The sequence below is a fragment of the Numida meleagris genome, chromosome 4 (assembly GCF_002078875.1).
Source record: "Numida meleagris isolate 19003 breed g44 Domestic line chromosome 4, NumMel1.0, whole genome shotgun sequence".
NCBI classification, from domain to species: Eukaryota; Metazoa; Chordata; class Aves; order Galliformes; family Numididae; genus Numida; species Numida meleagris.
The window spans coordinates 94061052-94077330 of record NC_034412.1 but is presented as its reverse complement, the minus strand read 5'-3'; the positions used below and the strand labels follow the sequence as shown (position 1 = coordinate 94077330).

Here is a 16279-nt window from a genome sequence, read left to right as displayed (position 1 = left end):
AGGTATGTACTGATTGTTAGTAGCTGGTTTGCTTACGACAGATTTTAAAGTCACATCCTGCCCTCAGGCAGTTTAGCGGAGAGGATATATTAAGAGATTAAAGATGCTTGGACAGCAAGACCATCGAACATTACAACAAGGGTTGCAATCGTTCATTTTTTTCTTATGCCAGAAAAGACATTCATTTTCTAACCTAGTCTTCACCTTCTGTCCAACCTGTTAGGCATGTTATTTGAACGTGCATCTCTTCAGAGATGCTGCCAGTGTTTCATTACCACACTGTCATACTTGGTTATTTCTTCCTCCATTGCTCAGCATCAAAATACTTGCTTAATTCATTTAAGCCAAATGAAGATGGCTTCTTCCCATCATGTGCGCTTTACCATGTAGTTAGCAAAGCAGTTGATTTTTCTGTTACAGTGATGTGCACTTCATGTTGGAATCCAGGCTGTAATATAAATATCAACAAAAGACTTCACTACATTATGTTAGAGGGTTTGGACCAGTTCCTGGTGACTGAGAATCTTCAAGACAGAGCTGTAATGACAACTGGCAATGATTAGCACCTCTGCTAGGAAACTTGACAGTGCCTTCAAGCAGGAAATGCCGGCATGACTGACATCTTCAGTGTTGGTAGCTCCTCTAGGTTAACACTGAGGCATGTGGGTAGCCAGTAGGGTGAGGATTTCTCTGTAGTTATTGTGATCTTCTATTTCTCTTACTACTATCATGTATTGTACCTACAAAAGTTACCTGTGGACAGACTGTTTTTATAAGATGCTGTTCAAATGACAAAAGCAATATAATCTTCCATTCTGAGGTCTATTTCTGTTCCCATGTCATCCGAAAAGAATATAATATTAAACATCGGTTTAAAGTAGACTGTTTCTCTTTTTCTCGCTGCATACATATTTGGAAGATTTTTTTCTTTCTCTCCTGTGCTAGAAGGAGAAAATGCCAAATAAATAAATCCATTAATCATCTTTCTTCTCCTTACCTCCAACATTTCAAATGACTGGGAGACAACTTATATATAACTGGGTTTGGTCAGTATGCCAGATACCTTCACACTATTTTTAGAACCAGAAGTGGAGATAATGTGGTATCAGTTTAGGAGGTAAAGCAAATTCCAAAGGTCTGAACCTGAGAAGAATTGTGGGAACAAAAAAGACAAAGCAGTTTATAAATTTTACATTTGTTTTCAGAAATTGTTGACATCATTTACATTTTCATTTCAGGAGGAATCTTTTATTCACTTTGATAACTTTTTCTTTTAGGGTGTGAGTTACCTTTTACCAGGTATTTACTTTCTCTTTTAAAATTTTTTCTGGCATTACAGTAATACAATAGTAGCAGTAACCATTTATAAATGAAATAAGATTGTTTTGAAATACTGCATTCCGTTTGTTAATGTTTCCATAAGATGTTTGTTCGTGGAGCTACATTTGTCATGTTAACAGAATTAAGAAAAGTTGCAGCAAGGTAATGATAAATGCCATCTCTAAAGAACACTAAAGTTGAAACAACTTAATTTTTAAGACAATTCAATTTCAGTTCTTGACTGCCAGGGCACACAAGTTAATTTAAAAGGAAAGAGAAACAGCGTTTCTTGGGCAGGTAGTCAATGAAATAAGAGCTTACTGTACACAGGATTTGTATCCTTTATAAGCCTGTCATCTCTTCTCTTGCCTTCTCCCCCTGTCTCTGTCTAGACCCCTGAAGAGCTGGAGGATGATTCAGACTTTGAGCAGGAAGATTATGACGTTCGCAGCCGAACAAGTGTTCAGACCGAAGATGACCAGCTTATTGCTGGCCAGAGTGCAAGGGTGAGTGTCAACCCCATGTATGCTAAGTGTCGGTATAGCTGCAGATGAAAAGCTGTGCCTCAGAAGGCAAATATAGTGATTTCAGGTCTTCAGGGTCATGTAAGAAACAATAGCAGTAATCTAACCCTGGTATTTAAGTTTTTCATGTCCTGCCTATCTGAAAAGCACTGAGTTTATTGAATGATCTTCCTTGGCTTAGGTGATGCCTTGTATGAACTGTTTGCTCCAGAAGGCCTTATAGGTTTGGAATGTACTGTAACTGCGGGAATATTCAGCAAATTAAAAATAAATAAATAAATATCATCAAGGCTTCAAACGCTGTATCCAGAGAAATCTTACAGCAGTCATGTTTCCCAGTGTGCAAACTTGTCAAGGAGAGCTGAGCAGTCCCTGTAATTTAATTGTAATTGAAGACACTTGTTACTGAGTCAATGTAATTTTACCAAGGTAATTATATCATGATGAACTGGACTCACTGTGATTTGTGACCTTAGCTTGTGCATGGGGATTGCAAATTAAGCTGATGAGTGCTTCAGGGGTCACAGGTGCTGGCGAAGTGAAATTTGTTGACACACAGGATTACGTAACCCTCTGATGTGTGTTTGTTTTTCACTAGCCAGACTGGTCAACTCAGATTAAAAACAATAATAGCAGAATATAATTTGGGGACAAACAGCATGATAAAGATATGTTTGGCTGGAAAGAGAGTTTAAAAACAACAGCAAAAAAACCCCAGAATTTTCTAGCAGAGAACTGCTAGGGAACTGGGAGCTGCTTGAATTATTTTCATGGCTGTTTTACATGTCTACATATTTCTTCTGATAGTAGAACTTGCTGAAGTGAAATAATGGATGAGATGAGAAGCATTTCCACACACACACACAAGCACTATAGCAAAAGCTTGTAGGAGGGAAGGTGACTTCTTACCATGAATTCTGGAAGAGGATTTGGAAGGCTGAGAGCTTTGAAGGCCAAAAGGCAATGATAGTTTGAAAGATTCCAAAGGACATGAACTGAGAAGTTGTCAGCTGTTGTATGAAGACCCACAGTATGCTAGGGCTTGAAGCATACATTTTAGACACTGAAAAGAAAGGGTAATGCAAGCCTAAATTAAGTTTACTTAGAGGTATGAGAGGAATGCAAGCCTGATGGAATGAAATGTGCAGAAGTCTCATCTTTGATTCATTTCCATGAATCCTGAATACAGATGTTTAAAAAAAAAAAGCCATAGCCAGTATCAGAAAAGCTGTTTCTTTGTCACTGCATCCCAGGAACAAAAACTTAGTGTCTGTTATTGGGCCTCCTGGATATGATATAATGACTAGTAGCCTCATCACCTAGAGGAAGATCAGTTGGAGCATAGGTCCCATGTCTGCTGTTTAAGTGATGTGCTGGATATGGGTGAATATCTTTGGGGAATTATTATATTTTAAAAAGCATACCTTATTGTTTGAAACATTTAAATGATTGTTAAAGTAAGTCTCAAATACAGAAGTACTGAAATGTAATAATAGAATTTCATGGTTTGGTTGTGGGGTTTTTTTTGTTTACATCTAGGATTAGGTATGACATAATCCTTTTTTGATCTGAAAACCAAGTACAGATTGCAATAATAGTTTTGCTAAGAATCTAGTTCACCTCGAGACTTAGGAGTCTTAAATTGTATTACATTTATTGCAGTTATTATCACTGCTGCACTTCAAACCTTCTGCTTTGATCAGCTGCACGCTGTATAAACATAATATACTATAAAGACAGTCCCATTACTGAATAACTTATAATGCAGTGCATCGCAGGATGCAACTAATGGATGAAAACATAAAATGAAAACACACTAAGCAGAAAGCACACAGTCCACAGTCTTGAGTGACTCACTGAAGTGCGTCTGCTAAGCATGGTGGTATCTTATTTGAACCTTTTGCTTTAAAAAGCTAGATTTTTAGTTGTGGATTGTAATGGATTTTTTTAATATGCTTACTCTGTAAAGCTATTAGCACTGCAGTAGGAAGGCTTATGTTGGTCTTCAATAGACACGAAACTTTAAGGTATGATCTGCATTTGCTACAGGATATAGCTTCTTTGAAAGTATATTAGCAGCTGGAACAGAAATGTTAAAACACTGTATACCAGTTTAAAGGCTGTACAGATGAAGCTGCCTGCTGAGAAAAACCACATGCAAAACATACAGATCAGCTCTCCAAATTCTGATTCTCCTATCACATTCTGTTCATTTCCATTTGTGTCTGTTTTAGTGTATATGTTTCATATATATTCTTACATATTTTTTAGCTTGACTTACGCTGCATTTTCCTGTGGAATTACTAATATGGTAACATTTGAAACTGCTGAGTTACATTGATAAGGCCTAATTAAACTTCATGTGTTGAATTTTAATTTGATTAACTTGCAAATTTATCATTTTCTGATCTAATGTTTATAACATTTCTTAATTTCAGTTTTGGAAAAGGTCAATTATTAATTTTTAAAAGCCAAGAGCATTTTAAGAATATGTAGAGAAAGACTTCAGCTGATTGAAAGTGACATAAACAAGAAAAAATGTTACAACACTTAAATATATGTCACACCCCATTAAATGCATAATGTGGTCTTAAGAACCCTAAAGCCAAATGGTAGCTCAACTTGGAAATCATTACTGGAAGTGTCCATTTGATCTTCAAAAATAATTGTTATAATTTTGTAGGCTTTTCTTTTCTTTTGAAGGAGGTGGGGGAATTTTCTGCTTTGTTGATAATGTCGAAGCAAATTAGTATCAACCTGTGTAATGTCTTTTTGCATAGCTTCCAAGATACAATTAGACTACTAAAAGTTATTGAAAGGTACATTCATTACAGCTCACTTCAAATGTATTGTCTTGCATGTCATAGCTTATTTAAGCAGAAAACCTCTGTAATTCTGACAGAGAACAAGACTAGGGAAGATGCTGGCAATTCAGTCTGTCTTTTCCCATAGATCTCCTTCATTTTCTTCCTCCAGAAGTTTAAAGATAATTGCTGTTAAATCCTAATCTCCTTGTATACAGTAGTGAATAATCTGAGTACTATGGCATCACATCTTTTTTAAATTTTTGAAGGTAAAAGAAGTCTTATAAGCATTCTATGTACTTTATTTCTGTCCATCCTATGGATCCATCAAATGGATTTTGTTTGATGTCTTCCACTGCCATAAAAAGAAACTAGACTGCAGTTTGAATCAATGTATGTATTTCTCACATCTTTTTTCATGTCCAGCTTCTCCCGTATTTTTTCTTCAGGCTATCATGGCTCAGCTCCCCCAGGAGGAAAAGGCTAAGATTGCTGAGCAGGTAGAGATATTCCACCAAGAAAAGAGCAAACTGGATGCAGAGGTGGCCAAGTGGGATGACAGCGGTAATGACATCATTGTGTTGGCAAAGCAGATGTGCATGATTATGATGGAAATGACAGACTTTACTAGGTAAGGACAAAACAGTCTGTGCTGAGGACTTCTTCAGGCATCTTTCCTTTTTGTTGCAGTTTATATATTGAGATGATGTGCTGTTTTGAGGGATACACAGCTTGATAACACGCTTCATACGTAAGGAGACAGTGGTCCTCTGAGCATGGCTGCTCTAGATAGTTCACCAAATGTGACAAAACACATGAAGTTTTTGTATTGTTTGCAAATCAGTTTTATTTGCAGATCATCTTGAATTTCAGCAGTAAAGATAGTCTGCAACCTTCTGACACTCAACTGGCATTTTGTTTAGTACCAATGTAAATGCGTGTGCCTCTCTGAACTTTCAACATTTCAACATAATTTATGCAAACAAAAATAACAGCAAAAACTCTTTGTATGGGTTTGAAGACTGAATCTCTTTCAAAAAAAAAAAAAAAAACCAAACCAAATTAAATGAAACCTTCTTGATCTAATACTTCATTGGAGTCTGTCAGTAATTATTTTTTTCATTTATTTTTTTCTATTGATGTCTTGTTCTTTTCTAATTGCAAATCATCAAAAGATCATTCAGTAATGATATCAGATAAACATAATTATTTTGTTTTAATATGGTTACATTGTTAATGACACCAGGGAGAACTTTTTATAGGATTCTTTGAATTGCAGATCACCATATTAAGTTACAGCTATTTTAATGTTTACTCTTAATGGCAGTCCACGAGCATAAATGATATTTATCAAAATATGATTAGATAAAACTAGACAAGAATCTTTGTGTTTTTTTTCAGAATTAAAGTAAAACATCCATTTATTCAATCTACTGAGATACTCAAATAGATTTCTTTATCCAGCCTTGTGTCTGAAGTGTTCAGCCTATTTCATGGGAAAGACTGCAGTGATAATACAGTGTATGCACATACCTTACATGCATATGTATGTTAAATAATTTGCATAGATAGGTAACTGGTATAGCTATTAGCAAATATTTTTATGCATTTTAAATATGCATCTGGAAAGTTTATCTATATTTTAATGGATGACTGCTGTATTTCTTTCTGAACAATTGTTCTCTCAGCTTGCTCAGTGTTCTCTCAGCTTGTACTTTCACAACTATTCTTTTGGCAGCAGACTCACGACTCCTGTATACAAATGACAGTGCAGAGCCTCCCGTGAAGGGTGATATATTTGAGAAGTCTTAGTTACCTTTGTATTATTTTTTTCTTTGGCTCTTTGTTCCTTCTCTTCAAAAAAGAGAGTGAAAAACTGCCCAAGCAGTGCGATCATTTCACATAATGAAGAAATAACGTTCTAAAGCAACATCCCAGAATATGAATGCTTTCTTCAGCCTCCTGGACAATCTCTGATACATTAAGCGTCAGACTGAATGTTTTGTAATTGCATTTTCTACCATCAAAAGAACATAACTAATATGAGAACGAGAGAAAAACCACTGTCGCATTTGAAGTAAATTAAAAAAAAAAAATCAAAGTTCTCCCCTATCTACAACAGATTTCATAAAAATTTGTTTAATATATTCCATTAAAACAGAACAAAACCTTTCACATATTTTGATTGGCTGTAACCACTGCAGTGTTAAAACAGGAAAAAAATTCAGGTGTGTGGAATTTGAGATGGTCAGATCTGCTGATGGAATTAATGTAAAAGCATATGAGGTCACTATGAAGGAGTTCTGTTCCACTTTAAGTTCAACAGAAATGGGATCCTTGAAGATCATGATTTTCCATCTGTCTTGTCTGAAGCTGTATTTCTCCGCATAGTATCAAAAATAAATAAATAAATGAGGAAAATCAGCTTCCTTCCAGCAAAGGCATTCTCAGGAACAGCAGCAAATGTTATTATAAACAGGATTAAAATTTGGGGATCTGAAACAAACTCAGAAAAGTCTGCAATGACTTTTTTTTTCCTATACAATTTGTAACTATAATGATTAAAGTCAGATTTTTGTACATCATCTTAGAAGTACAGGATCAGTCTTGAAGCAAAGTATACATGTTTTAAATGTAACAGGATTCGACTTCAAGAATCTTTGTTTTATGACCTATCTAAAATAAAAGCTTTCTAAAACATGGCATCCTTGCTCTAGAATTCATAAGCATAACATTAACCGTTGGCATGGGAATAACATAATTTTTACTAGTTGGGTGCTGTAGAAAGAACATTGGTTTAATAAGCACTTAAAAAAGCATATACTATTAAGTATAGCTTGTGCTTAAGGCACCATCAAACTAAATTGCTAGAGAGGCATTTCATAAGAGAGAGGAAATATAGCAGACCAACATTTTAATCAATCTCTACTATACAAAGGAATTAAAGGGAGAATTTGTAATAAATTAAGAAGTTACTGTTTTAAAATCAAGTACTAAACAAGGTCATTAAAACTGTTTCCTTTCATAATTTGTCTACATTGTTCATAATTTCTTTGTATTTCACAGAGGTAAAGGCCCACTGAAGAATACATCTGATGTCATTAATGCAGCCAAGAAGATTGCAGAGGCAGGATCAAGGATGGACAAACTGGCACGGGCAGTAGCTGATCAGGTAATAGCAAAAATAATCAGAGATATAATAGAATTTCAATCAATGAGTTGCATTGTGCAGTTGTGCAGAAGAAAAAATCTTCTTTAGCAATCAACTTGTGTTGTTTTTTTTTCACTTGTTAAGTGTTTTTTTTTCTGCAGTATGAGAAATTCATAAATGAATCTTAAAACCTCAGAAATTCCTGAGTTATTCCATAGCCTCCCTTTCTGGACTAGGAGACTCTATTAGGATTAGATTAATATGTTTGCTGACATGAAAGCAATTGGATGCTCTATTACCCTTGATGAATGTGCATGACTTCTTATATTCTTTCATCCCTTTCTTCCAGCAGTTTCCTTTGACATTGCATGCCTTCTCCTTTGCACTGGGGTATTGCGCTCTTCGCCTTACAGCCCCCTACCCCATGCTGTAGCATCTGTGTCCACAGTCCCATTACTAACTTCATTTCACAACTGTAAAGATGAACTTAAGCTCTCTTCCTTCAAATTGGATTATATATCCATCTGAAGAACGAGAGAAAACATCAAATAAGTCAAGAGCCAGATTTCAAATCCAACTTTTTGGTTCTAAATACCTTATTTTAGATTTATGTAATTTCAATTTGAATTTTTTTTTCCCTCACAAATGATTATCTTTCCCTCAACAGTCCCCTCAAATGCTTTGTAGGAACCATGAGAGGGTGTAGGCAAATGAATAAACAAAAAGTTGAGATTTATTTGGGTTCTTAACTTTAATTTGTTCAATTAGTTCTAATTTCTTTTGTCTTTCATTTTGTATATTCACCTAATGCTAATTTAAATGTCCAGTTTGCTGGCATACATTGAGCAAACAAGCCCTTGGCAACAAAATCATAGAATCTTAGAATGGCTTGGGTTGAAGAGGACCTTCATGATCATCTTGTTCCAAATCCCCTGCTGTGGGCAGAGTTGCCCCCCACCAGATCAGTCTGCTCATCCAGTCTGGCCTTGAATATTTCCAGGGATTGGGCATCCACAGCTTCTCTGGGCAACCTGTTCCAGTGCCTCACCATTACCTGAGTAAAAAATTTCCTCTTGGTATCAAATTTAAGTCTCCCCTCTTTTAGTTTAGTGTCCTATCACTATCAGATTGTATAAAAAGTTAGTCTCTCTTCTGTTTATAAGCTCACTTTAAGTACTAGAAAGCTGCAGTGAGATCTCCCCAAAACCTTCTCTTCTCCAAGCTGAACAAGTTCAGTTCCCTCAACCTGTCTTCACAGGTGAGATGCCCCCGCCCTCTGACCATCTTTCTAACTCAATGTGGATCTAGTGGTCTCAACCAAATAATATCAGTAACGATATCAGTGATGATATCATTTTAAAATGTTGTTGGACTTGATGATCTTGAAGGTCCTTTCCAACCTGAGCAATTCTATGATTCAATTCTAAAAATTCACATGAAAACCTCAGAGTACCACTTAATTACAATAATGGATGCCTCACTTCAGATACTTATTGTAGAAATACTTCTATATATACTTCTTATGCCAATTTTGAAGGAGTTGAATCTTCTATCACTATGTGTAAAGTGTTTTTCAATTCTTTTTTGTAGAGTTTTTCCATTATTTATTTATTGACATTATTTGTCATCTTCCCCATGATTTCTTTCTTTTCACTGCCACCAGGAGAAACCTAGCTGGTAGTAGGAACTGTAACTTCCTTTTCTCTAGTCTTTCTCTTCAAAATAAATATTTCTTTTCTTCAAGGAGGCATGCAATAGCATGTAATACTACCCATGGAATATGATCCAAAGTGGAAAGAAACCTGGATCTGCCTATTATCCTATAATTTCCTATAAAAGTTGGGGTTTGAGATTTTCTTCATCGTCAACAAGCATTTTTCCTGCAGTTAACCCATTCCCATACTTCACATGTAGCAGCTATTCATTTTAGCACAAGAGTGAGAAATCCATCTGTTACTTGGTGAAATCTATAACCTACATTATCTGAAGAGATGGAATATTTTCAAGGAACATGATGTAAAATAATCATGCTCTGCTTAGAGTGCATTGTCCTAAGTTACATTTTAAATTTCAGGAGGCTGTAATGTGCACACTTAAATAATGAACAGCGAAATCATTGTGAGAATGAAATGTTTGTTTTAATACTTACACTTTAATGATATTTTACATAACTTCAAAGTCATTTGTGAGCCGAACTTTTCTATGGACAGTTGCACTTCTAATTACTGTTCCAGTGAGAGAGGTCTTACATTTTTTTTTGTTCCCAAGTACTTGTATTTAAAGCCTTGTCAGCTCTCTAGAGGTATTGCTTTTTAAAGTTCATTTCTTTCAGTTTATAGACTTCAGGAGTAGGGTAAATATTTCTGTATTAAATTACCACCAGTAGGGAGAAGAGTTCTCTTAGGGATTCATGCCTGAAAGATGTGGCAACTGCCTGAGAAAGAGAGGCATTATAGCATTGTCATAAATACAGAACAGATTCAACCCAACCGTCGCAATGAACCTCCAGCTTTGTTTACTGTTAGTTTCAAAGGGAGAGGAAAATGTAAGTGACTGCTTTCTGGACTATAGATGACAGTATATGCAACTACTTCACCACAAACTCATTCCTGCTGGCTGCTGGGGACAGAAGAGTTATCTCAAGTCAAATCCTGTGATGATTTTCACCCATATGTGCTTAATTCTGTCAATTTTTGTGAATATTTCACCCTACATATGAAAAAAAAAAAGAATATCAACATTTTAAGATGCTGAAAAAAAATGTATTTGGAAATCTTTGATCCCCAAGCAGTACATTCAGAGATCATTGTCAGTGGAATGTTTTTGGGTAGCCATGATGAGTATTTGTTGGAGACATGCTGGTAACAAAGGACACTTTTAGCTCTCTTTCATCAGTGAATTATTGAGGTCTGTTCTCATGAGGCAAGACTAAGAATATTAGCTGCTAGAGAGTTATTTATTATGGTGCTGTTATTGTGGGGGATGATGCAGTTTCTATTAAGAGTCCCATAGACTATAAACAAATTACATTTGGATCTTTTCTAGTTATATTTGTAATGAAACCTTCACTAAGTCAAGTTACATTTGACCTAATGTAATTTGTATTAACACACAATTGACACAATGTTCAAAATGGTACAGGACTGTAGATAGCCTTCCCATTAGTATGAAAAGCTATCCCTTAGACATGCAGAGGGACAAACTTATGTCATTGTATTCTTGAGAAGGGCTGCAAGACAGATGGCATCTCCTGAGACACTGTGTAATACCTCACATTTTAGTAAATTATTTCCCTCTGGCACAGAATAAGGTATTTAGACATTAACAATAATTTTGCCAAATCTGTCGATACCCAAGCCAGGCATCCTCACCTCTTATGTCCTTAATGTGTCAGAAAGACTTCTTCAAAGTCTGAAGCAAAGCTGTGTCCCCTGAAACTCTGCACAAATGCCAAGGAAGCTGGCAAGACAGTCAGGAATGGATATCATCTGTTGGAAATAGTCCCTGTTGAATCTTAACCTGGACTCCTAGCAGGCACCCTGATGCTTGGAGTTTCCAATGAAACTTTGGCTACTCAACAGATTCCTCCATTCTGTACAAACTGATATCCCAAAGAGACTTCCTCCAAAACATGGCAGTCTTGTTATTTCCATTGTGTTTCATTAGAATCTGACTGAGAGGTTTTTTTTCCTTTTACAAAAAACTTACAGTGTATCTTCAAGTTACTACTGATAAGCTTTGACTTACGTGGAAGGTAGAGTTTAATTTTCATGTTTCAACAAGTATTTCAAGGAAGTGAAATGGAGCCACATAATGTCATACATGTTGCCAACTCTCCTCTGATTACCTCTCCATAACAACCATGTGAATTCAGCTACATCTCATCAAATATTTCTTCCATCTGCAGTGCCCTGACTCAGCCTGCAAACAGGATCTGCTAGCCTACCTGCAGCGCATTGCCCTCTACTGCCACCAGCTCAACATATGCAGCAAAGTGAAGGCCGAAGTTCAGAACTTGGGAGGAGAACTTATTGTCTCAGGGGTAAGCTGGTATTTGTATTTAGCCATTTATGTTTCTCATTGCAGTGCTTAAAAAAGGAGCATTTTTTTGATGACAGTAACGTATAGCACAAAAAAAAAGTGATGCATAAGTAGCCTTTTTAAAAATGTTATCACCATTATTCCAGACCTTACCATAACTTGCGTAGAGCAATTTGATTTTTCCAATTACCCTTTGTTTACAGTAACCTTGTAAAATCTTCATTCTTCCTAAAGAAAAGTAATTTCATAGCCTAGAAAGTAATTGCCAAGCTGTGAATATTATAATTATTTGGAGCTTTTGTATATTTGCTCATTATAAATCTTCTTTCCTTTGTTAGTACTGGTAATTTCCTTCCTCTGTGCAGAAGCCAGCTCTGTATGAATTGCATATTGTTAAGATGGTGATGACTAATGAGATTTCATTCACTCAGGTTCCAATGCACACTAGGTTCAGCTAAAACTCTTGGAAGGTCAGGAAAATATTTCAATTTTTGATGCACGTGCTGTCTTTAAATACAGTTGCCTAGCCTGATGATTATATACTAATTATCATTTAGTTATTTCAGTTATTTTTAATGAAGACCACAAACATTTTACTCACAAGCTTTTTTTTAGAAATAAAGACAGGAGTGTACAGCAGAGCTCATATAATCAATGAGTTTTCTGCATTTTTTTCTTTTTCTCCTAATGCTGAACTATGTACCTCTGGGAGATTACTAGAACCAAGTAGACTTTGTTACCTTCTAACTCAAATACAGACCATACATATGTAAACACATCATACATTTGACTCTCCTGAGTGTGGATTTAAAATGACAGTGGTTTGTAAATCCTGACATACTCAAAATAAGATTGTTTTCAGATGCTGTTTTGAAAAAGCACCCTTTCATTGTTTAAGCCCAATCAAGTACGAAGATTATTATGACAACTTGTGCCCTACATTTCATCCATAACATTCTCCAGTGAAATCACTGGCCTTCCTCAAACATATCAAAAGTCAGAACAAACATTCTCAACTATATAACTATTTGATTTATTGCAAAGCACTGGAGAAGGTCTTAAACATTTGCTAAGATTTCTTGGATCCACCATTCTGAAAGCCTAAAAGGAGCTGCTTCAGTGTTCCTGTATATGTCCTGCAACTGCTCTTCACTTCTTGACGTACGTACATATGTAATTGTAATATCTTGATCTTCCCACAGCAATGGAAAATCCTCTTTCATTTTGCTAGTATTAATGGAGTGATCTGTCCTTACATCGCTGACAGCTATGTTACATAGTAAATGCTTTGATCTTTTCTTACCTACTGCCATCTGGGTCCAGCTTTTCATACCCATTGAATTTTCATATTCATCTATTTATAACAGTTACCCAAATCAGTGCTTCTACCAGCTTGGCTTTTGTGGTTGTGTGTGTTTCTTTTTCGAGTCTCTTTATTCAGTGTATGTGGATGCTGAAAAAGCCATATCTAGCATCTATTCGTTACTGGAACATCACCATCCGTTGTGAAATTTAAGTGGCCAAACCGCTTGACTTCATCATTTCCAGTCTGGCATTGTTAGCATCTGCTGCTTACCAGGCTTCATCACCATTGTGTTTCTGTTTGGTTGGGTTTTTACAAACTCAGTAGGAGCCAAAGGCAAAACTAGATTCAACTGCAAATTATTTGAGTCTAATTCAAAGACTCAGTAATACTGACATGTAGAAAAGTTTCAGATTGCCCAACTTCTTCTCCTGTTGCTCTAAACAGGAGTTGATGTAGAAAGTTGATGCTGTGCATCCCTTTTTAAGGTTGTCGTCTTGTTACTTACTGTAACACAGTCAGTACACTGCTTCTCTGAGAGTGTTTTCCAAGTTGTTTATCTTCAAGGTGCTGGGTACTGTATGCTCCTTTGCTATCCAGATAGCTGGTATCCAAGTGCACATCTACATCTGCTTGTCTACTTGCTGCTTCTGCTTCCATCTTCTTCATTTTCTCTTGGATAGCCAATTACAAATAAACAGTATTTTATTTGCATGAAAATGAAATACCATTATTTGGCAACTTGCATACAGTACAGTGCTAGAAGTACAATAGAAATCCAGAATTCAAGCTTCTTAAGCTATAACCATTGGACTAAGTTCATGTGAATGTATTATATTTAATTGTTTTGATGTAATTATCATAGATGATTATTCAAATATTATAATTAACTACTGTGTTTAAAAGAATGCCAGTAAAATTCAGATTGATCCAGAAGATGAGTTATTATTCTGAACAATTTTGGTAGTATAATCTCTGCTTGAATTTTTGCACTATTAAGCATATTAATGTATATAAATGAAAATAACACGTGCATATGCACAAATAAAGCTATGTATGGGCATATTTATGTAAAAAGGAAAGAGACATAAAACCAATTAAAGCTAAACAACAGATGAAAGCCACCTCACAGCTATTACAGGTCTAATCTGTTAGGGAAAATGTGTTGCAACAACTTCAAAAATACCATGTATAATGTATAAAATGTGCTATATATCTTTCGGTGAAACTTCTATTTATTTATTTATTTTCCACACGAGTCAGTAGTTCCGTATGGTTTATCTCTGAAAATAAACATACAGCTGATCCTCTTTGCTTTTTCCTCTGTAGATTGATATGAGACTAGCATAGCATATGAAGGGGTTCTTTTTGGCATCATTGACTTTGCTGCAAATAGAAAAACAGATCAAAAAGTAAGCAAATGTCAAACTCCTGAAGTGGAAATTACTTCAGTAAAGAACCCAGTGTTGCTTTTTCCCTTTCTGTCTCCCATTCCTTTTCCCCCAGCTCTTTCTCTCCTTTAATCTTTCCCTTCAAATCTCTTGCATGCATTTAGCAAACTTATTTCCCCCAGATAACTTAGATCTGGCAATTGAGAGTTAGCATAAATCAGCTTAACCTCATTAATATCGATAGAGGAAGGGCAATTTATACTATCTGCTGGCTTAACCTCATTAATATCAGTGGAGGAAGGCCAATTCATACTATCTGTTGATTTGGCCTGTTATGTTGAGTGCTGAAAAATAAAATAATAAATAAGGAAAAACTGTGTGATGTTTTTCTTCAGTGAGGAGCCTTGTAAAGTGGAAAAGGACTACAGGGAAGAAAGTAAAGAAAATGGAGAGGAAGAAATTAGATGAAATAAAGAGTGATATTTTTAAAAAATCAAAAGATTTTCTAAAAATTCTGCTTAGATGGTATCTTTGTTCACAGTAAATATCTCTGACCTTGGTCAATAAGCAGATACATATTTCTTTAATTTTAACTTTAAATATTCAATTTCTAATTCCCTTCTAACAATAAACAACCTCAGTTAATATAAACAGAGAATAAAAGCACATCAAGGTAATTTTTTCCTTTGTCTTAGTTTATTTAATGCAGTGTGTATTTGCTTTATAATTGGTTTCACCATTGTTTTACAATGAATTCTCTGAGGTATGCTGAACATATGCTACTCTCAATGAAGTAAATACTATTTACATATATTTAGCTTATGCTAATAGATAGACTTTTGTAGAAGTTACTTTTGTTGAATACAGTTGGTTTGAACCAGGATGTTTGCATGTGGATGAAGATTTTGTCTTGTTCTAATTCCAGGGCTCCTTTATTTTTTAGTATTCCTGTCTGACATATGTAAGCTAGACTGTTACAATAATACAGGTCTATATGTTCATTTCTTACCCCAGAATAAATATCCTCTTATGTCTTTACCGCTGCTCTGGAGCTGATCACCTCATTTTCTTACTATACTTACAAGTACTTACTATAAATTTAAGCTATGAGCTTGGATTTTTTAACTTTTGTTTATGCTAGCAGCTTTGCTATGGTGTGTCCTAACGGACTATATTGAAGAGAATCTAAAAGATGCATCTAAGGAACACCTCTATTTTTTTTTTCAGTTTTGTTTTAGAACTCTACAGACATAATCAGCCATATTACCAGAAAATGTAGCCAAAGAGTTCTAAAATTCTAAGCCAGATAGAAATGCAGTGTAATACAGAGCAACAGCCACGTACCTTTGAACACAGTCCAAAAATACAGAATCAATAGCCACCGTGCAATTTAAACTTTTATTTTAGCTGGGTCCAATTTCCAATTATTTTCAAGAGCCCATTAATCTTAACATAATAGGCTTAGCTGTGATGATAAAAGAAGGAATCTTTATAAGATTTTGAAGATACAAAGCAATTCAGTTAAGGTTATGATTTTATCTAGGAGTTCTGGCTTAGTGAACTAAGTGAGAACTTTGGGGGAATAAGGAAGGTAAAAAGGCTGCAGCCACCCATTACCTTTGTCTGAGGTGGCACAAGTGGGAGTATGAGGGTGGGACAGTACAAAAATCCCGTAACACTTGATATAAGACATTGGACGCATGAGAAAATGAACAAATGAGAAATTGCAAAATAATTGTCCCTAT

General features: G+C 35.5%; 1 protein-coding gene across 6 annotated transcripts in view; it reads left to right on the top strand.

The window, feature by feature from the left end:
• CTNNA2 (catenin alpha 2) overlaps positions 1–16279 on the top strand; it is a 457330-nt gene that overhangs the window by 420097 nt on the left and 20954 nt on the right. For all 6 annotated transcript variants that reach the window (XM_021395891.1, XM_021395885.1, XM_021395889.1 and 3 more), the window contains 4 exons: positions 1713–1826; positions 5098–5279; positions 7715–7820; positions 11707–11841. In XM_021395891.1, coding sequence (XP_021251566.1) covers positions 1713–1826; positions 5098–5279; positions 7715–7820; positions 11707–11841 — 537 coding nt within the window. The remainder of the gene's footprint in view (positions 1–1712; positions 1827–5097; positions 5280–7714; positions 7821–11706; positions 11842–16279) is intronic.